We start from the raw sequence: 22,042 nt of genomic DNA, 5'->3' as shown, positions 1-22,042 counted from the left end.
TGGGCTGCAGTTTGCGTACAGAACAGAAGAAGATCTCTGAAACTATCTCCACAGAAGTATCTGCGTTCTCTGGCCTGGCCCAGGTTCTGAGTATGAAACTGTTTCCTATACTACACAAATAGGTTATTTATTTAGTCTATTACTGGTCTAAGCCTCCACTTCATAAATCTTGAACACTGCTGAGTATTGTCTCCAACCAGGCATTAGATGCCATAGATGTTAGGTTTATAAAAAGAATAAAACCCTCACCCTAAGGTGTTAAGAATTCACTCAGGGGAAAAGACATATAAATAGTGATGAAGTACTGCACTAAGTGCTAATGTCATAAAACTGAAGTGTAGAGAGAGCCTGAAGACATGTCACCATGGCAAGAGGGCTCAGGTATTTTAGATGGAAATTACATGAGCAGAGAAGGCACAAGGCGAAGGTTAAGGCCAAATACATGGTCCATGGGTATGCTCAATGACATCACAATGATAACAAGTTAGTATTAAACTAGAGTGGGGACCTTGGACACATATTAAGAGAAAATGAAATAATCAGAATTGCACTTAATAGAGATCACTACAGATCTGTAATGGTATATCAAAGAGAGAATTCAGTAATCTTTGACTGAAGGCAAAAATAGCAGCTATGGAGATTAGGATGTTATTAAAATGACCTAGGTGAGCTAATTAAAGGGACATAGTGTAAATGTTTGCTTGAAAAATAATTGTACAGCAAGTTTCAGCACCAATTATCTTCTTTTAAAAATATTTTACCTTCCTCTTTTTAATTATGAACAACCACATCAGTGACCTGAGATTCTGTATTCATTCATTCTTCTGCTCCGCTGTCTACATGTTTTCTCTCAAAAGCTCAAAGGTACTCCTTTCTTCCCCTATCAACATATGGAAGGTAACACAATTCACCTGGGTCATACCTGGACTCCACTAGGACATATTAAGCATAAAATAGAAGAATGTTTTATTATATCATATCGCAACAAAGATGATCATTTTCTTTTCCTTCCTTATTTAGAAGATACTGTTCTGCTTAGAAAGTTCAATTCAGAAAACAACAGTATAAATGTCAATTTTTAAACTAAATATTCACTGAATTTAAAATACATACACACATACACACACACACACACACACACACCACAAAATAAATAATGGAGCCTGCACCTTACAACTCAGCATACCACTGTTTATTCCATGTCATTAACAAGTGCATGTGATGATTTTAATGACGAAAATATCAAGTCTGAAAGTTGAATGGCTTTCCTGTCCTCCTCCTGAATACTGCAGGGACATGGACACGCTCAAGACATAGAGTGTGGAGTAGGGAGGGGACTCTCTAGTGGGACCAAGAACTTGAAGATGGTTCAGCAACACAATCATTAAAACAGGAGTTTGACCCTAGTTTTATTGTATAAAATAAAAATGGAAAAGGTCAAGGTCCCTGAAGAGCAGCACTTAAGTCAATAATACTTGCAATGACTTCAAAAACCAAAACCTGCCAAATTCTTCTGTTCTTCTACATCAATGACATTAAGCAAAACCTACTACGAATTTTTTTTAAGTTGGTAAGAGTAAAATTACCACACAAAAGTGCTTAAATTATTTGACATGGTGATGCCCTTAGAGTTACATAAAAAGAAAAGGGAAGAGGGCTGGGGATGTGGCTCAAGCGGTAGCGCCTGGCATGCGTACGGCCCGGGTTCAATCCTCAGCACCACATACAAACAAAGATGTTGTGTCCGCCAAAAACTAAAAAATAAATATTAAAATTCTCTCTCTCTCACTCTCTCTTTTAAAAAAAAGAAAAAGGAAGAGTTTCATGGATTTGCTTAGTATCTTTAAATCCCATTCTTCAATGCTGAGGTTAAAAAAAAAATTTAAAGCTCAGGTAACTAGTTACATATCTAAATAATATTTTCAACTGCTTGCAATGTATTATTATAATGTTGATCCCTCTTTCTAATAATTCAAGTGGGGGGGGGTGGTATACAACTGCCTTGTACAGGAGAGTGAGTTCAGCAGGCTAAACCTCTGCTGAGCCCAGTGACATTCACTGTTCTGGAGAAAGTCCATCATATTTATGATACAAGATTCTAGCTTTCCAACTGTGAGAAGGAAACTGATTTGCATTCTTAATTTGTAGCTGTATGTTGTACTGAAAAAGCAGGTCTTGAAAATATGGGGGGAGAATTCAAATTGAGAGGAAACATTAAATGCAGACCCTCCTTATAAAAGGAATATGAACTACTTGGGTAAAAGAGCAATCACTAAAATATTGCCCAGAGGAGTAGATACAGACAAAACCTCGCTAAGGAGTATTCATGACTTTTCACATGGGGATTCTGACCCTTCCCATGGGGAATCTAGTCATGCAACAAAGAAAGAAAAATGTGTTACAGCAATATCTTTTAAAATTTAACAAATTACAATATATTTACATACAAGCCATCTTGGAAGTTTTCTGAAAGTAGGTGTGATATAAATTAATTGCTTACATCAATATATTAAAATTTCATTTGGGTGATGCATGCACATGCTTGTAATCTCAGCAAACTGGGAGGCTGAAGCAGGAGGATCACAAACTCTAGACCACCCTCAGCAACTAAGGGAAACCCTATCTGAAAATAAAAAGTAAAATAGGATGGTAGTGCATACCGTGGTACAGAGCACTTCAATTCCCAGTACTGAAAAAAATTTTTTTATTTTAAATTTGAACTCCATGTTACATTGTGACATCACTTCAGATACCACAAAACTTTAAAATGCAGTTATAAATTTAAGAAAAGCAAAACCTTGAATAACTAACTCTGGCTCATGAACTAGTTAGTCCTTCCATCATAGCACTGTGAAAGGACAGTTTGTTTTACTGTATTCAAATTGTACTATAACCAAGTACTATATCAAGTCATTCCCTAATCTATACAAATGCAGAGAACTTGACACTTGAGAAAATATAGCAGAGAGGGAAGATTGGGGCTGCTGAGCTTCAGCAACTGCAATAATGAAATGGAGGAACGCTTCTTCACCAGTGATCTAACCCACATCCTCGGAAACCCTCAATTTATCATTCTCCAAGCTCATCCCCACTGAGGCACAGGTCACTTATGATTCGCCTCCATCATCTCCTTTGTTGCTGTCTGCTGCCCCTTTTCCTGGTAGCTGTAGACACTGTGTCCACCCCCAGGGACTCGAGTATGCCACCCACACTGGTCTCTCTGGAGACGCAGACTTGGTCCTCTGGAACATCTCAACACAAAGGTTTCTCTTCAGAGCAGTGGGGGCTTTAAACATGTTCCATGCAAAAACAAGTCAAAATTTCTCATTTTATCAAGAGGCAATGTTCTACAAAGAATTATATTATTTGTCCAGGTTGGGGAAGCAGAGCAAGGGGAAGAGTACTAATCATGTATTAGAATTACTGACATGACTTTTTACCTATGCAAAAGTTCATTTTAACCTACATTTTCTGATAACTAATTAGGATCTTGCACAAGTCACTTAACCCCTTTGCCTTGTTTTTATAAGTGAGGAAGTTGAACTGGCAATCTATAAGCACTTACATCTGATATTTCCTTAAACAATGTTTCTGAGAATACTTCATATAAAAAATGATATTGATTATAGTAGTAATTTAGTCATCTAAAATTATCTGCGGGAGGTGACATGTGTAAACAAAGATTTACAATATAAGCAGTAAACATAATAGAAGCAGCAACATCTAGTCCTACACAGGGCTATCCAACAGATACACAGAACACTTTGGTTTTTGAGAGGTGGGATGGATTCAAGAGAACTTTCAAAGTGTTCAAAGTGAAGAAACAGGAAGAAAGAGGCTCCTGAGAACGCAACCATGAGCCAGTCTAATGGAAGGTATTTGGGTAGATTCTGGTGGCTCCAAGGAAAGAAAGCCAAGTCTGAGAGAAAAATAAATAAATTTAACTTTGGAAATGTTAAATGTGAGTTACCCGTAAGACAACTAAGAAAACACGCCTGAAAAGTAGTTGGGAACACAGGTTCAACACATTAGGAGACAGATCTGTTCCAAAGATATTCATTTGGGGGAAAATACATATATATACTTTTAAAAATCACAGGAGGTACTGAAGAAACATAGAGGATTAAAGAAGAATCTGGTTAAGAAAAAGAAAGAAGTCATCAGAAGCAACTAAAAAACCCCAAAGATTTCTGGATTAACAGGGGAGGTACCATTTTCAAAAGCAAGGGGTAAGTTTTAAACAGAATATGGTCAACTAAATCAATAAATACTCAAGAATACAGAAGCCAGAACACAATGGAAGGAGTCACTGGACTCCATGTATAATGTGAATTTAAAGAGAATCATTCAATGGGGACTTAGAAGCCCAGCAGCAGGAGAAATCAAGTTGAAATTTCAGTGTTTCATGCCATTTCATGAAAGGAAGAGAGATGAGACACTGGTTGAAGGAGTTTGTTTGAATAAGGTTATCAACAGAAAAAGAGGTAAGTGGAGGCACTAAGAAGAGTAAAGTACAGACCGAAGTTTCAATGGGGACAGAAAAGTTGGTCGTTTTAGAAAGTAGGCCCACCATGGAGAGGCAAGTGGAAACAATATTTATACAATGCTAATGCAAGGGTCTACAGATAGTTAAATGCCCGGGGAAAGTATCCTATAAAGATGCATTTGTACTCTTTCTCATGTCAATATCAAAAGCTATGTAACAAAAAGTCATTCTACTATTCCTTGATGCCTAAAGAAATGCAACAAAATTTACTATCTAAAAATTACAATTCTACTCCATCATGAGCTTGAAAACACCTGTGAGTTTATTGTTTGCTTTTGCCACCTTTTCAAAATCTCTAACTGTTCTAGACTAACCTCCTCAAATCTAGCCTATCACCTTATCTTGCCCTGTAACTTTACTATGCCATCTTAAGTCTTTAGAAAGTGCAGTATAAAAACTCAACACATTTGGTTCCACATGAAATGATACCTTCTACAGGAAGCCTTTTTGATCAACCCATCTGGAAAAAAAAAGTGAGATAAAAAACTTCACTTTTATCAAACACCTGCAATTTTCCAGATATACGCCCCTCTTTGCTCCTCACAGCTCGAGTGGATATGATGGATTGCACTGAATTTTGGAGAAGTTGGCTAACTTGCTCATTCTCCTCATGGCCACTGTAAAAGATGGGGCCGTGGTTCAGGGGAAAATGGAGTTCCAAAGTTCATACTCTTCCTATTCTACCACACTCCCTCCAAAGGTGGGAAACAAGTTTCATGACTATGAACTCCCATGACATTTGAATAGCAGCACTAAGTAATATTTATCTCCTTCATATAAATATAGTAGTGCATGTGTTTACAGACAAAAAAGCTTGGGAAGAGTGAGGTTCACATGTAACTCACTTTGAAAAAGATCTTTCACAACATCTAATCTAATGTCATGAATGTAACAGATGCTCAGCAAATATCTACTAAATGAAAAATTTACCTATGGACAGCTCTTTCTGAGTTGTTTATGGTTCGTGGTATGAGATGGTGTATATTCCCAGCTTCCCAAGGCAAATGTCTATTTCTGCTCCTAATTTTGAGTTGACTCAATCCATATGCTCATTGCCTGGAATGCAATATTTCATTCTAATTCTGAACTCAGTAACCAGGAGGCAATTAATATTAATTTGTTGTCTGGTAGAATAGGTGATTTAAGAAATAGAGGGAAATCTCTCAGGACCTTACAGGTTATATCTAAGTTTGGGGGGGGCTTTTTCTTCAAATTAAATATTATAAGTAATTAGGGTAGATCTACAGTAGAGGCTAGACATGATGCCATCTGCTATACAGACTAATCTTTGAAGAATGGGTTATATATAAGCACTCAGAACTTACCCTGCAAAAAATAAGTAGCTGAGGGCTATTATGTACCATCCTGGCTTTTTAAGACTAATTTGTGAATAAAACCCTCCCGCATCATCTCCTCCTATCTTGGGAATCCTATCCTAAATTTGAACACTTAAGGATTTCATTGAATGTGATGTCTCCAAACAAGTAAAAAGATAAAGAAGAAAAATGTTTCTGCAACGAAATCTATTAAGAAAAAGCCCTTTGATTTTTTGATTGGCACAGACTTCATTCTTAAATTACTTAAAAGCTTTACTTACAAAGTCAAGTCTTAACCGCTGTTTACCAATCCTTTCAATGTCTTTCTATTTACACTTTTTATGAATAGAAAGCCTGTTTATAGTTTGTTGTGTATTGTCTAGTGCCAAAGTTTAAAATTACTTCTCAGTATCATTAAATAGTACATTTTCTCCCATTTAAAAAAAAAAAAAACTTGATTCTGATAGATATAATAAATGAGGACATGAAAAGAAATAGACATGAACTCATTAAGAAGTTAATTGGATATGATTCTTGAAAACTAGTGTAAACCTCCTTTTTTCTTAAAACTTGAAACACAATATTCTAAGATAAAACATGCTATATGAGGGATTACACAAATTTATCTGCCTTTGTATGCAAATAGCTAAGAAAAATGTTGTATTATTTCAGTAACAATTAAAGTTCTAAGATTTGAAAACATAAAATGAAAAATTAGGAAATATGGGTCCTAGTGATACCAATAGATGACAGCTACTACTGAGATGCTAAGCTAGTGTTCGTTCTCTCTCTCTCTCTCTCTCTCTCTCTCTCTCTCTCTCTCTCTTTAACTTGGGATTGACCCAGGGGCACTTTACCACTGAGCCACATTCCCAGTTCTATTTATTTATTTATTTTTGGATTTTGAATGAGAGTCTTGTTAAGTTGCTTAAGCTGATCTTGAATTTAGGACCCTCCTGCCTCAGTCTCAGACTCCCCTCTCACTGGGATTACAGGCATTCACCACCATGCCTGCCTGAGCTGTTTCCTTAATAATTATTTAGTTGATTTTTTATGAGTTTCATGATGCCCTTCTGTAGGCTTCAATTTCAGTATCTATAAAATAAAGATGGGGAGAGACTGAGTTCAAAATTTTTATGATTTAAAAAATTTGTTAAGTTCAAGACAAAAATATTGTTATAGTTAATAGGATTCATCTTGTTTAATTTGTTCCGTTATTTACTTAGTCCTGTCCTTGTTCCAGAGAGTATATTTTAGATACACTCAATTTGTGGCCCTAATGGCACTCAGAAATTTTACCAAACTACATGCAAATGCCAACACACAGAAAGCACATGTACCCTACAAAAAGGAAAAGTAATATATTAAATCCATGTCATCCCAGGTAGGAAATTCTTGTTAATGAAACTTGAAGTACTTCAAAAATTTACATCATAAAATTTTCAAAAACTGCTTTAGGATTCAACATTTCTTTACTATATTACCAATCAAGAGAGAGTTCCCCACAAAACTATGGCCTTTCTAGTTTCATCTTGGAACTGACTTAGGCAAAAAATACAACCTCTATACCAACCATTTCAGCATTAAGCAAATTATCCAGTTTGGGAAATCTAGAAGATCACAGCCCAAGGAATGTTGAAACACAAAATAATAAAGCAAGTCAGAGCTAATTTTAAAAGATTACAACCCAATCAATCACACATTTCCTAAATGTAGCGGTGGAGTTTGAATTACTGAAAATAAAATTACATCTGAGTCCATGTTCCAAAGTTAAGAGTTTACCCTTGTCCATGATAGTTGGGAGAGTACTCTTGTAGTTTTATTGTTTAGGAAGGATTAGCTTAATATTAAAAAATAAGTAAATGAATTCAGACATATAATTTCTGGCTCTGTTATAAGCACAGGGAGAAGTGCATCATTAAAAAGATGAAGTGGCCTAGTGCTTTTGAGCAAAATAACTATTCCATGTCCTTGGGTGCCATCAGACTTCTAGAGTACTTTGGCTCTAAAAAGATAATGGTGCCCATGCCTGCCATCTAACAAAGAATAAAAACGAAGCATTAAGTCATAGATGGTTTAATGAAATACCATAAAGAGTATTTACTTGTTTTATAAATAACAAATACCAAAAATACTACTTAAATGATTTTAAAATAACAAATATCAATATTTCACCTCCCCAAAATGTATTGATTTTATTTGCTTGCACGAAAATACTAATTCCAATTGAGAAAACACAAGTTAAAACTAAAGGTCTATTGGGCTGGGGTTGTAGCCCAGTGGTAGAACACTTGCTTGCCTTGCATGCATGAGGCCCTGGGTTCTATCCTCAGCACCACATAAAAATAAATAAATAAAAATAAAGACATTATGTCCAGCAACAACTAAAAAAAATATAAAAAAAGACTGAAGTTCTATCGACAGAGATTCAAACTACAATACGAAGAACTTCAGGGTCACCCTTCAGAAGTTCTCAGCAAGGAATGAGCCTGCAAGTCAGACAGCCAGGTCTGCTGCTGAAGAAAAGCCAAAGGGGAGCAGGGCTATGTGTGGGTATACAGCTGCAAGCATTTGCACTCATAGGATGACTGAATGGGATTCCACCTTCATGTCAATAGTCAGGAACAGATTTCAAAGAGCCCATATCTCCAGAAGGACTTGGATTTTTGCTCTCTCTTCCCAAGCTGTTGGGAAATAAACACAGGAATAGATGGCAGCAATTTCCATGGGCTGCACATCTCCCAGCAGAAATCTACCAGGGATAAGAAAGTGTGGGTAATCAAGGTGATGTTTTTCAGAGGCTAACTTCTCTTTGCTATAACACTGAAAGCAGCAAAGTGATTTGTCTATTTCATTGCTTATGCAGTGGATTAAATTTTCCCCATAAATGGATTGTGCCTTCTCAAGACACTGAATCTCAACTTTGGAGATTTCACATTTCAGCCAAATTAGAAGATGAAAAAGAGCCTCCTAAAGATAAATTATGCTCCAAAACACCTAAGACGCTTATATGTATGAAAGGAGCTTTAAATACTAATAATTTAATCCCAACTGACTACAAAACAAAAACCTTAATAAGCTCTAATTTTTTTTCTACTTGAAATTAGAAAATAAAAATAATCTATATTCCTAGTGGCTTGATTTATTTCTAGGTACTACAAAACAAACTTGTTTTCATTGAAATTTCCTTAATAAGCTCTAGGTTAAGTTCACAATCTAATGATACTCAAAGCATGTCAAAATGATGGAATGCTTCTGAATGATCAAAGAAAATTCTAATTATGTTCTATTTAATTTTGGTTGTATGTGTATTTGATAGTTGCATAATATAGTTTTCAAAAGTTTTATTTCTGAGGAAAATTCAACATGGGAAAAAAATCAGAGGTGTTGTACCTTAATTATTTCTGTTTGCCATATTGCATAAAAACGGAAAAATTAAGAGATCTACATTGAATACAGCAAAGGAAAAATTTAACCAAGCTTCTGGACAAAGATTGAAAAACTAAATTTTGTCATTGCGTAACTATACAAAGGTTATTCATCCAGCTCAAGTAGAGAACATTTTTAGGTGCACATAATTCCTTCTGTACATGTTCAAAATGCATTTCAACAATAACTGCTTTATTAATTTCAATCAAGCTGCCATTCAAATGCAAAGAACATATCCTTTGTTTGGTCTGGCTTATAATACTTATCAACTCTTTTTCTACCAAAGCTATTTCCCTCTCATTCTTTGTAAGATGAGTAAGGAGGCTTTTGAAAAATATTTAGATACAATTCACTTTCACTCAAAAAAAAAAAAAAAAAAAAAAAGTCAACTAAAAAGAGAAATCTTTGAAAAATTAAGGGACATTTTAAGTTAATAAAATTTTCTCAACTTTGGAACATTTCTAACAATATAAACAATTTGCCTTTTTGGAAAAAAATAATTGAATAATCTTCCATTTACACAAAAAACAAAATAAATTTAACTGGTATTTACATTTAGAATTTTTCAGTTTTTTGTTATGTTTTGCTCTTAATAGCCAATTTTTGGATAAAGAAATATCAACTTAATATACCTTTTAAATATGTATTTAATTAGAATTTTTGTCTTTGAACTACATACCACTCTTGATATACATTATGATTTCGTCTAAAATAGTAAGTTAACTTTTACTTGGAACAAAAAAAAAATGCCTTTCAAGTGAAAATAAAGAACAAAATAGAAGCAAGACTCAGAAAAAAAATAATTTTTTTTCGACTTTATATTTTTACTTGTATATCCATTTGCAGTATCTTTCTAATATCATTTTAAGAGAATACTGATCTAATACGTTTTCGTGCAATTTTGGGATTCTTTAGATATTTGAACTTCATATTAGCCAAGTATTGTGACGTGGAAAATCAAATAATGAAGGATTAAAACTAAGTCTGCCTGAGGAAACAAACTTACATTTATGATTTTCTGTAATCTTTGTGGCTTATTTTTGAGAGAAGTGATAGATGAGATTATCTGAGGAGGTGGGAGGCAGGTGTGTAGACTGCTTTCCATTGTCTTGTGTTTTGTTTTGTTTTCATTAGTTTATTCTTAAAGCATTTTTTTTTTTACCAAAAGTTATAGGTGTGATTAAAATTCTTAAAATAGTGAAAAAAAAAAAAAAACAGAAATCCTTCACTGCACTAGTTTTATATTATTTTCTCAGGAGAAAAAACACTGCCTATAAATGAAAAGCAAATGCTATATATTCCGATTTTAGAGCAACAAAAACCATGAAGATGGTCAAGTTATAAAAACCCATTTTCAGATCTGGAACAGCTTCTGAAAATAGAGGGTATTTGGCATACCTTGTACTAAAGGAAAAAATCCTACTTTCATTATTTCCTGATTCTAGGAACCAAATAAAAACCTTATGGAATAAAAATCCTTGCAAAAATCTTTTGGTGAAAACATAACCAACCACCACCACCAATAAAGTAATGAAAACTGATGAATATAATAAGCGTAGAGAAAATTTTACTTTTTCTCCTGAGTATTAAAAAAAAAAAAAAAGATTAAAAGGTTTTTTGGCTTTTCAAACAGTAATGATTTTTAGTACCTAAAAGGTACACAACTAAAATATACACACGTTCACTTTTAAAGAAATACGAACAAAAATTAAAACATTGGTGATTAGGTAAATACTCATGACGCCAATATAGAAGTATTTGCCATTGCAAAGGGCTTAAACACAATCACATCTTGTCCCAATCATACCTGCCTGCCAGAATAAAATAGGCAGCTGACCAATTATGGGGTGTTTATCTATACAGTGGTACCTTTGTTCTCCAACAATGTCAGATTGCAAACGTCCTGGAACACATATTTACCTGGAGGATTCTTGGCAGGATCATTGTGGCTTGGACTTCCTGATTGTCCAGAATCTGTAAAGAAATCACAGAAAATGTTTTCTTTTTAATGTGTTTTGAAAGAATTTCACAATCCTCAGAAGGACTTAAAAAAAAAAAAAAAAAGGTACAACAATGAAACTGAGTGTTTAAATAAAGTATCCTTTCCCAAGCCTTTTGATAGCAATATTTTATTCATCTAACCAGATGAATGTCTACGCATATTTCTACATCAAAAGAAAAAAAATCAAGTATTAATCCATAATATTCTTGGGATAGAGCAAGGCGTTTCTGAAACAAAAGATCTGGCTACAAAGCAACTAAAGATGTTTTGAAGGTTAGGCAAATATCAAGGTCAGTCAGTGGAAATATGAAATAAAGCAGATACATTCCCTTAAAAATGCAATCTGAGTATAATTAAACATGCTTTTTAAAACCCAAAAATATGTTTTTATTCAAAGAGTAAAATACACAGAAATGAGAGCCTGCTTTTCCAGGATTTCACACGCATGTACACATATCCACTCCAATAATCCCCCAACCTACTGGAACTAGGCCCAGAGTTGTCTACATCCCATAATAGCAATCAATTTGCAAACACCAGGAAAAGCATAAATTACTAGGTAGAAACCAACATGCCTTTGTGGAGAGCAAATTATTGGATCAATTTAATTTCCATCTGTGATAGATGGACAGATTTTTCAGATAAGGAGGAAGAGATCGATGTAGTTTATCTGAATTCACTATTCCACATTATCCCTCATGGATGCTACAGAAAGGAACCTGGAGGATATACAACTGTTAGACAGCATGCCTTCCCTGGCTGATCTCACACTGAAGTGTTTTGCTCACCCTTTTGCCTCTGTGTCCCTAGAGCATTTATCTGTAGCATTTGCCCTGTGTTATTATACCTTACTTGCAGGTTGCTTTGTAATCTTCTTTCATTGGTTCTAGTATTTAACTTTCGTCTCCCCTACCAAATTGCATGCTCCTAAGCAGAGGCAAAGATTCTGCCTACTTCTTTTGTGTCTTTCTCAGTATGCTATTCGTGGCTGTGAGTGTACTAGGCTTGTAGTTCAGTAACAGAAGAATAGATGGCTCAAACTCAGCAGCCTTCCTTGCTTGCCTAGGAAAGGCAATCTCGAATTAGATAGTACATTTCACCAAAATATGATAGGTGGGGCACAGAAGACTGCTCTGTCATTGACTTCCATATAGTAACAAGTGTCTTCCCTGAAACCTTGTCATTATACTTAAGCCAAGAAAGGTATTTCATCTTGGTTAAGCTGAAATGTCAGATGCTGGGTTTTTTTGTTTGTTTGTTTGTTTTGTTTTTCCTTTAATCAGGGTTACTCTGTTCCTCCAGGTAAGTGATTAACACACTGCAACTGCTACTTCTACTATTAATGCAAGAACATCCTGCTGGTTCCTTCCCCAGTATCAAACTTGGTTATTTACTTCAGCCCATTGCTACATACCTGGTAGCTTAGATTTAAGCCTGGAAGCAGAATTTTACCCTTCATCCCATTTCCTTGTCTTTTAGCTTTTCCCATCCAAAACAGATTTTGTGAAATCTTAGCAAACATATTTAGTGATTTCCACATTGTCCTCCAACTAGTTCCTGATTTCAGGAAATGGAAGTATGGAAATAAAGAATTGAAAAGAACCACTCTTGCATTCCATGCTCTGACTACAGTCTCCTTCAGACTGGTGCTCTTGAAAAATCTCACCTCTCATCTCCCATGAATTCTTCTATTAATTTTTCTGGAATTGAGCTCCAGAGAGCAACCTTTCCTTTAAATATTAGACATCTTCCAGGCTCAGAGTACAATCATTACATGAAAATAACAACCTATACTATTTTGCTACAATCTTGACTATTTTTGCCCTGATTTCCTCTGATGGATTCCTTTCAGCATTTATACTACATTACAATTCAATTTTTCAAGTGATTCTAACATGGAGACGAGTTCTTAGCAATGCACTGCATACCCACTGACCAGACCCTCAACTGTTAATTTTTCTCTCTACAGCTACCTCACATTTATGAAAGTCTAGATATGCATAACTAGATATGACACAACATAAGGTACGTTAAAATTGTTATCTTAGGCAAGCTGCAACAGCTGTCTTAATTCAGGAGTTGAGTACATGAGCTTTATTATGTTCAGCTGTATCAATGACAAAGTGGCACCATATAACTTTCCCACTATCTGTGGCTAAAGTTTGGGTCCAGTAGAATAAAGAATGAAAGTCTCTTCCATTCCTAAGAAAGTATTCAGTTAACACAACGGCATCCCCTATTACCACAACATCCTATTTGGGATTTTTTTTTTCTTTAAATTACTTTGTGTTCCCATTTCCAACTGCAGGCCAAATTCAATTGAACAAATAGACTTACAAAGAAAGGGAAGGGAAGGGAGAAAAAGATCCACAAGTATTTGAGAGAAAACTGAGTGGACCCTAAATTTGAGTCACACATTGCTTTCTGTAACAATTCCACTTTCTAAAATGATCTGGTGTTTACTAAAGCGCAATGACAGGTTCTCTTTCATACTCCAAAGCCTGTGCCTCTCATGAAGCCAAATAGCATATATTGTGTCCCCAAAACACAGAAGAGAACCCCTATGCAAGTAAATACAGAACACTTAATTTTCAGACAGTAAATTCTGAAATTATTTAAAATCTACTGTTAGCTCTTATGTCACCTTATATTGGTCACTTAATTCCAACTGCTGGAAAAGGAAGTAACCAGGGAGTCGCAGTTGGCAGAGAAACCAAAATGAACTGTTATTGTGGTTGACTTCAGAGAAGGAATTATTCAGACCACATCTAAAACCCTCCAATTCACCACCTAGGTCAAATTACTCTATACTCAAAGGTTTTATTTAACCACTTCCACCACTTTGCTCAAGTTTCCCCACCGTGTGTGTGTGTGTGTGTGTGTGCGCGCGCACGCTCGCGCGCGCGCGCGCGCGCGTGTTCATGGGTGCGTCTAGCATGCTGGAGTGAATCCTGGCTCTGTTCCTCATAGTTGTGTGACTCTGTACAGAATTACAAAGATCTCCGATCTCTTGGAGCCTTGCATTCTGATCTTGAAAACTGCAATCCTACTGCCTACTTCAGATCACTGCAAAGATCACGACATATCATGCATCAAACCCTGGTCCACACCAGTCCTACATAATCAACAAATGAAAGACACTATTAAACATGAAGCCACATTTTAAAGAAGGATTAGAATTTTTAATGGACTAACTCTCAGGAAGAAGAAGAGAAAAGATATACAAATATTTTGTGTCCAGTCCAGTGGTAGCATCTAAAAACGTCTGTTAGTGGATCTACTGAACATGGAGACATGTTTGCCCGCCTGGGATTGCTATGTAAGAGGGTTAGGCCCATGCTTCCCACCCCTGCTTCTCTGTTTCTTTCTCTCTCTCTCTGTCTTTCTTTTGGAGATGGGATTCACCATGTGGCCACCAACTTTTGGGCTCAAGTGACCCTCCTGCCTCAACCTCCTGAGTAGCAGGCACCAAAAGTGCACACCACAGCACTCTGTTCTCTTTATTGTTTACAAGTGTGAATTTAAACATGAAGTTATTCTTTTAGGAAAAGAAGACAATGTATGAAGAGAGTTCTAAAATTCAATCAACTCCTCCCTCTGCCAGGTTAAAGATTCTCCAAGAATCTGGAACTGTTCACACCCCTGAAAACTCTTATAACTTTTCTTCAGTCCTTTTTAAAAAGCAGTCAATCTTTTATGGCTATTCTAATGTCTTAGCTTTACCCAAGGAGTGCTTAGGCTTTCCTAATGAATCAGTTTTATGGAAAACCCTGGGATACCAAAATGACCTAAATGGCCAGGGTCATATGCATTTCCCCTCTCTGAGCCACCTGCTCAGACACACTGCTGTTTGAGTGGTCATGATGAAATCTTGAAATGACCCAAAGCCAAATGATCCTGCAGTTCCTGGGAACTTCACCTTCCCTCCCTTTACCAGTGCATTCTAAACCTGTTTCAGAATTGGGGGAAAAAAAAAAAAAAAAAAAAACTTTTAGCTATTCTCTCTACCTAAGCAGAAAATTAATTATAATTATTGTCATTGAACTCTATACACAACTTGATGTGTTTTAGAGAGGCTGATTCTAACTCAAATGTAGCTTAGATTCTCTCTGCTAAACAAAGAAAATCCTAATGTTTTCCAATTAGCCTGGCAGAAGTCAAAAAAGATAATATAATAAATATAAGATAATGGTGTATAAGTAATGGTGTATAAAATGTTACTAAACACTAACTTTATGGTGTGAATAAAATGCAACTCTCTGAGGTGAGTAGATCATCAAAATTGGAAAATATTTCATCAATGTAGATATCAATTAAAAGAGAAATCATGAGATTTATGGAGCACTGTCTATATCCAAATGCTTAGTACTGTGTGACACACACTCCTTTTTTCCATTGTGCTTATAATTTTCCTTTGGTTTATAATAATGGTCTTTTGAAGTATTGTTTTACAAAATAATATAGATCATATGCCTTCTAGAAGTTTAAAAATGACCCAATGAGATAGGAATGTACAAATTAGAAAATCCTAGGGAAAGGTAGATCAGTGGGTACTAGGTTATGGTAAGATAGGAGTAGGAAGCCCTGGTATGCTATTGCTCAATAGGATTATTATAGACATCAATAGTGTTCTATATATGTCAGAAAGCTAGAAGAAACTGTTTTGAATGTTTTCAACAGAAAGAAATGATACATGTTTGAGAAAGTCAACCTGATTAAAACATTATAAAAGATATATCTATATTGAGATATCACATGGTGCCCCATAAATATGTATAATTTATTATTTGTTTATAAGTTAACAAGTAATTTAAATTGAAAAAAACAAAAACACTGTGATACAAAGGAGTATATATCCAGAAGAAAAAATTGACTCTTCTTGGTAAGGGTGGGCAAGAATACATCATAAAAGATATCAGATGGAAGTCACCCTAGAAGTGAGGTCTTGAAAAATAACATGATCTCCCAACCTAGTACATATTTCACTCTGCTACCAAGGCAATGTTTATAAAACCCCAAACTGATTAGGCTAAATCCCTGCTTTAAAAAAAAAAAGAAAAAAGAAAAAGAAAAAAAAAAACCACCTCACATGGATTCCAAACACCCACAGAAAGAACTCCAGTTTTTTTAATGTGTCACTAAAGGTAACTTGATCTGGCCCCACCAACCCCTGAGTCACACTTTTGCCTTCAGAACCCTTGAGTGTACCAGCACTCATGCCTCAGGGTCTTGCACAGAATGCCTCTAACTGCTTTTTTTTCCCCTCCCTTAAGTCTTCATATGAAGGTCATCCCTTTTTTGGCTTCTGAACTCCATAATGGCAGAGATGCTGCGCTATTTAGTCTTTTAGCCTTAAGTTTGGGGATAATGCCTTGGCACATTTGGTAAAGCCAAATAAAAACAACTGGTCTGTAAACTACAGATATATGCACAAAGAAGAAAGACTAGGTATGCCACTCAGCACAAAAACAACATTAGAAGTCATACAGATAAACCTTTTGTGGTAAGGAAAAGGAACAGATGCGCGCTTCCCAGGCCTGAGTGTTCCGGGCTAATGTAAGGGCTGGTACTGCTTCCCTTCTTCCCAATGAATATTTAAATAATGAAAAAAAAAAAAAAGAAAAAGAAAAAAAGAAATGAAGAATGAAATTGGAGTGAGGGTATGAGATAAACTATTCTGCATCAGGGATCAATTTTTGCTCTCCTGCAGAGTAAGGAGGTGTTTACTGGGGTATCAGGAAGAAGGTCCCCAATTTGCACAGAGGCAGCCAAGAAGTTTTAATGACCTACATTATATAGACTACTTTTCTATTCCTGAGTGAAACTTATCACAGGGGCTCATTTTATTCTCTGACACCATGACTTGAGTACCAACAGGAAAACCAAATTTGAGAAACACGATTTTAATTTACAATTATTTGGGTGCAAAGAAGGGACTGAACAAGGCAAATTGTCAAGTCCCTTCTAACTCTAAAATTATATGATTCTAGAACAATATAGCTTTTATATCAAGGGATATCAGAAGAGTAAATGAAACCCAACCGGTAACCTGTTAACCTACAGATAGCCTCTTGCTAGAACTAAAATTAGTCATCATGTCATAAAGAGCCCTTTGTCATATTCCTTTGCCTTAAGCAGGTGAAGAAATAGCCCATTGTCAACTAAAGAATACCAGGAGATTTTTTTTAAGGGTTAGAACAGTCTGCTTCTTTCTCTCTAAAACATTATTAATTGCTAACATACTAGAATTGTATATTTGTGCAAATTCAATACATAGCATGCCAAAAAGAATCACTTAAGAAAGAAAAGTCAAGATATAAAAAGCAAAAACTTGAAGGATGGGATACAAATGCACGCACTTTATACTATGGAAACAGAAAAGACAAAAACATGTACTGTTTAAAGATGGGGAGAGAATGCTTCTCCTTGGGCAGGTCTTCCTCCTTCACCCCCCACCCTCCTCCCCACAGCACTGTGTCTTGCTCTTGGCAGTTCCCTGAGTGTCAGGACTGATTTCCCTGGGATTTCTAGTGAGTGAGCTTTATATAATCACAATTACTATTACATAATTTGCCATGTTTTTTTCTTTCCAATACAGTGACAACACTATTTCAGTTTTAATGGAGAGCTGGTTTATCAACTGGGGTGACACAAAATTATAGTTTTACAGTATTTATTTTAAATGTTTATTAAAATAACACAAAGATACATGGGAAAACCAGGTAAGTGCCCTCTTGTCTTTCATTAAGTGTGTGGGAAATGCTCACTGATTCTTTCCCCTTATCTCCCTGTCTCCCTCCTGCTTCTCTCTACTCTTGTCTCTTATTGGGAGTTCATGTCATTGCAAAACTTGGTTAACAATCTATATGTGGGAAGCATGAACTTTATTACTTGCTAATGGAGTCCTTGACATGTTTTTGCTGCATTTGTATCCCCTCCCTTAAGCTCAATTGTGAGCAAGAAGAGAAATCAAACTTCTTTAAATACTCTTGGCAGAACCAAAATAATATTTGGGAAATATGGCTTTCCACATATTTTGAATGATGCCTTTCAATCTATTTTACTTCATGTCTGAAGGCTTGTACCTTCAGTTACCCTTTCTATTGGTTAACAATGACTTTTAAATATATGATTTAGCAAAACTCAGTTTTAAAATAACTTACTCTGTTGAGAATCCTTACAGATAAAGCAATTTCATTAACCAAAGGAAAATATAGAACAAAAGAGTCAATATGTAATATATCCTATTCCTTATCCATATATATTCCACTAGTTCCCTTATTAAACTTTCTTTAAAGAGTCACTTTTGCTTTACAGGAAGATTAGATTCCAAATTTCATATCCCAAGGATTAAAATAAGGATTTGTTTGGGCTCAAGACTGAAATTTGCCCACAGGGAATTAATTAAAAAATAAAAAATTTTTAAAAAGACTACTGAAATTTAAGGGAAAAAAATGTCAAATGGATATGAGAGCCAATTATGCCCACAACAGGGGACTACTGACCAGAGCAAACAGGAATACACCTGAGGAAAAGTGTCACCCTGCTGACATCCAAGAGCAGAGAGTTGCAGTACTTCATCAACTAGCACCAAGACCAACAAATGAAGTCTAGGATGGTCAAATCTGAGCTTCCTGCCCTAAGACTAAGTCAATGACCATTTACTGATCCAGGGATTGAGTGAACCAAAGGTCAAAATCAGGATCACCTACACTTCTTGCTTGCATCGCTTTTAACCTATAGAATACAAAGACACCACGCTGGTCATTGTCAAGATTGCTAACTTTCTACAGTGTGTTTTCAATTAAGTAAATAAAATGTGGTAATTAAATCAAGATTGCATAATATGTTTTTGATTTGTAATCTCATTTAAATTAATTAACTGACTCAATTCATGTTTAGCTTTTAAACTGGCCTAGTTAGGGAAAGAGTCCCTGGGAGCAAATCCAGTTTTCTATCTTTAAAAACAAGGCAAAGCAATCTGGCATACTTAAAAAAAATTAAATGCACCAGCATAATATAAATACAGAGGCAAGGGTGTTAAAGTAGGGGAGGGAGGAGTTTTATGGCATGATTTTGACTAAAAAAAATAGTTCTCACACTAGAGAGAAATAAACTAAAACATTATTTATTCAAAACATTTCTTTTCCAATTTTATAAAGATTGCATGTTTGTTGGAAGCAAAACATTTCCAGCTGTATTTTAAGTTTCTGAAGAGAGTTGTAAGATTTATAATCTTTCATAAATGCTGCCCATATCTCATAATATTAGATGAACACGCCACTGCGTACTTTAAGGAATGATTTGCCAATGCAGTTTGCCACATGAAAATAATGAAGTCCTTTCCAAAACCTGGCCAGATCCAGTAGGAAAAGATGAGATGATTGTTCTGTCTTTTCCATCTGGGAGACATTTTGAATTTCAACTATAACTATGTAATATACTTTGCCCCGACCCTTGGAAACCAAGAAACCTGCATTTTATAGCAATGTATGTAGTGCAAAGCAAAAGTTGGTGAGACAGGAATCTTGAAATGAAAACCAGAATGTCATCAGATTCAAAAACATAATTATGGGAGGAAACTGAAAAATCAATGCAGAATTTCAACATAAATGAAAGGCAATGTTTATGATCCTATTAGTCCTAATGCTTCTCTTAAGAAGAAAGAATGGAAAAATAAATGCTGTTTTACCTCCAAAGTCCTCAACAGCTATTTTAACACCATTTAGCACACTGACCCATGTAGCTGCTTTGTTTTGTCCCACACACTCCTGTGCACACATGGCCCTTCTATGCTATGTCATTTCATGTATTTTCCCCAAACTTAATATAATACTATATATGTAGGTTAAACCCAGATACTTTCTAATACTTCATTCTAATACTTTCTAATACTTCATTCGCCATCTTTACTTCTCAAGAGCAGGGTATGTTCTCTCCAAACTGACTGGAGAGTCTGAGCTCCTGGGTCCCATTCATTAACTACCAGCCTCTTATCCTAAGGAAACTTTTTGATGACTGAGTCTGTTTTTCTCTTGCCCAGTTACTTAAAACTGGATAAGAAAAAAGGTAAAGTTTTAGTCTTAATCATTTCCAAATGGATTAGAAATAAAAGAGGGAAAAAACTTCATATGGCAGTGAAAATATGGACAAGTATTTGTAGAGAAAGTCTATAATATATTTTTAAAATACATTTTTTAGTCCCCCCCCCCCAAAAAAAATGCCTACCTCATTAGTCCTCCTCTATTTTCACTCTGAACAGCCCCTTGCAAACACCAACAACATAGGTAGCTAAAGGACTGATTAGTGTCCAAATCCCCTACTACATTTTTAAATCCATGGGGTCAACATTTATGTTAGTTTTATTCATTACTTGGTAGAATTCTGGCATATAGTCAATGTTCAATTTCTACCATAACCACCATTTTACAGTGAACAGCATGATGAATGATAAAACATTTTTTATTCCTCCCATTATAAATAAAAGGCCAGTGATAATAATCATAACTTTGAGTTGTTTGGTTATCTGCATATTCTAATTTTAAGTGTCTGTAACCTCTCTATAAACACAAATGCAGCAGTTGATTCAGTTAATGACCAAAAAAGTCACATTCTTATTTTTTTTTCCTTTCAATATTTATTACAGCATAGAAATGTGTTTCTGAAAAGATATATTTATTTGGTTTTTTTACTGGAACACAGATTTCTCCTTTCAGTTAGCTAAAAAGATACTTTGCCAAGTAGTTAAAATGTTTATGTTTAAATCATTAGATGAGCTTAGAGAAAGGAAACTGGATGGGAAACTCTATCTTATATTAGTTAACTAGTCTTTGCTTTATTCTGAAATCATGGCTCTTCAGTCATTGATGATATTATTCATATAAAAATAAATGTATATACTTAATCCAAAGGTGCATGAACTGCACTGAATAATAAAGTGGCACTACAAACAGCATACTTTCTATGAAGGGAAAATAGATTTGTATGTCAGACACTCATTATTGTTTCTTTTTATACAATACCTTTATCATAATATTGGAAGAAAAAAACCAGAGAAGTCACTTGATGAAACAGGAAGCTTGCTGATGTGGCAGATAATGATATTAAATGTTCCAACAGTTCCTTGATAAGTCCTTCAAAGAACTTCTGTCCCCATGTTTTCAGGGCAAAAGCCAATTTACCAGGAATAAAACTACTGGAATAATACATCATTGAGCTAACATTTTTGAAAGGGATAAAATGAGGAAACAAATGAGAAGATAGTAACTTCCTTTTGCAAATTAAAACTCTGCATAAGAGGAAAGTAACTCAATTATATTGATAAAATACTAACAAAACATAGCTAACCCGATTTTTTTCATTTTTTTACAGGGAAAGTCAAGATTATTTTACTAAAAGGAATAATGTTTGAAAGAACTCTGAAAAGTTTACAACCTGACAGATACAAAAATTATGGGGGGACAATATTTTTTTGAATGGACACTTTAGGAGAAAGGTTTAAAATATAAATAATTCTAACCAAGAATATTAAAGAGTCTCCTATAGCCCACCATGGAATCCACTACTCCTTACTATGGTTATTTGGGAAATGAGAAAAAAAATAATGATGAGAGGCATGTCCACTGACTATGACCATTAAAAAAAAAAAAAAAAAAAAAAGGGAACTGAAAGCATAATGATGCAGAGCTGTGTACCATGTGCTCAAAATTCCTCCCATTGTGTCATGTTACTCATTTTATCTTTAAGAGA

At 35.2% G+C, this 22,042-nt stretch overlaps 1 protein-coding gene across 5 annotated transcripts in view; it reads right to left on the bottom strand.

The window, feature by feature from the left end:
• Positions 1-22,042, bottom strand: part of Nfib (nuclear factor I B) — a 223,995-nt gene that overhangs the window by 84,902 nt on the left and 117,051 nt on the right. For all 5 annotated transcript variants that reach the window (XM_076845962.2, XM_076845963.2, XM_076845965.2 and 2 more), the window contains exon 3: positions 11,212-11,265. In XM_076845962.2, coding sequence (XP_076702077.1) covers positions 11,212-11,265 — 54 coding nt within the window. The remainder of the gene's footprint in view (positions 1-11,211; positions 11,266-22,042) is intronic.

The sequence above is a fragment of the Callospermophilus lateralis genome, chromosome 2 (genome assembly GCF_048772815.1).
Source record: "Callospermophilus lateralis isolate mCalLat2 chromosome 2, mCalLat2.hap1, whole genome shotgun sequence".
NCBI classification, from domain to species: domain Eukaryota; kingdom Metazoa; phylum Chordata; class Mammalia; order Rodentia; family Sciuridae; genus Callospermophilus; species Callospermophilus lateralis.
This window is presented reverse-complemented; position numbering and strand designations above follow the sequence as displayed.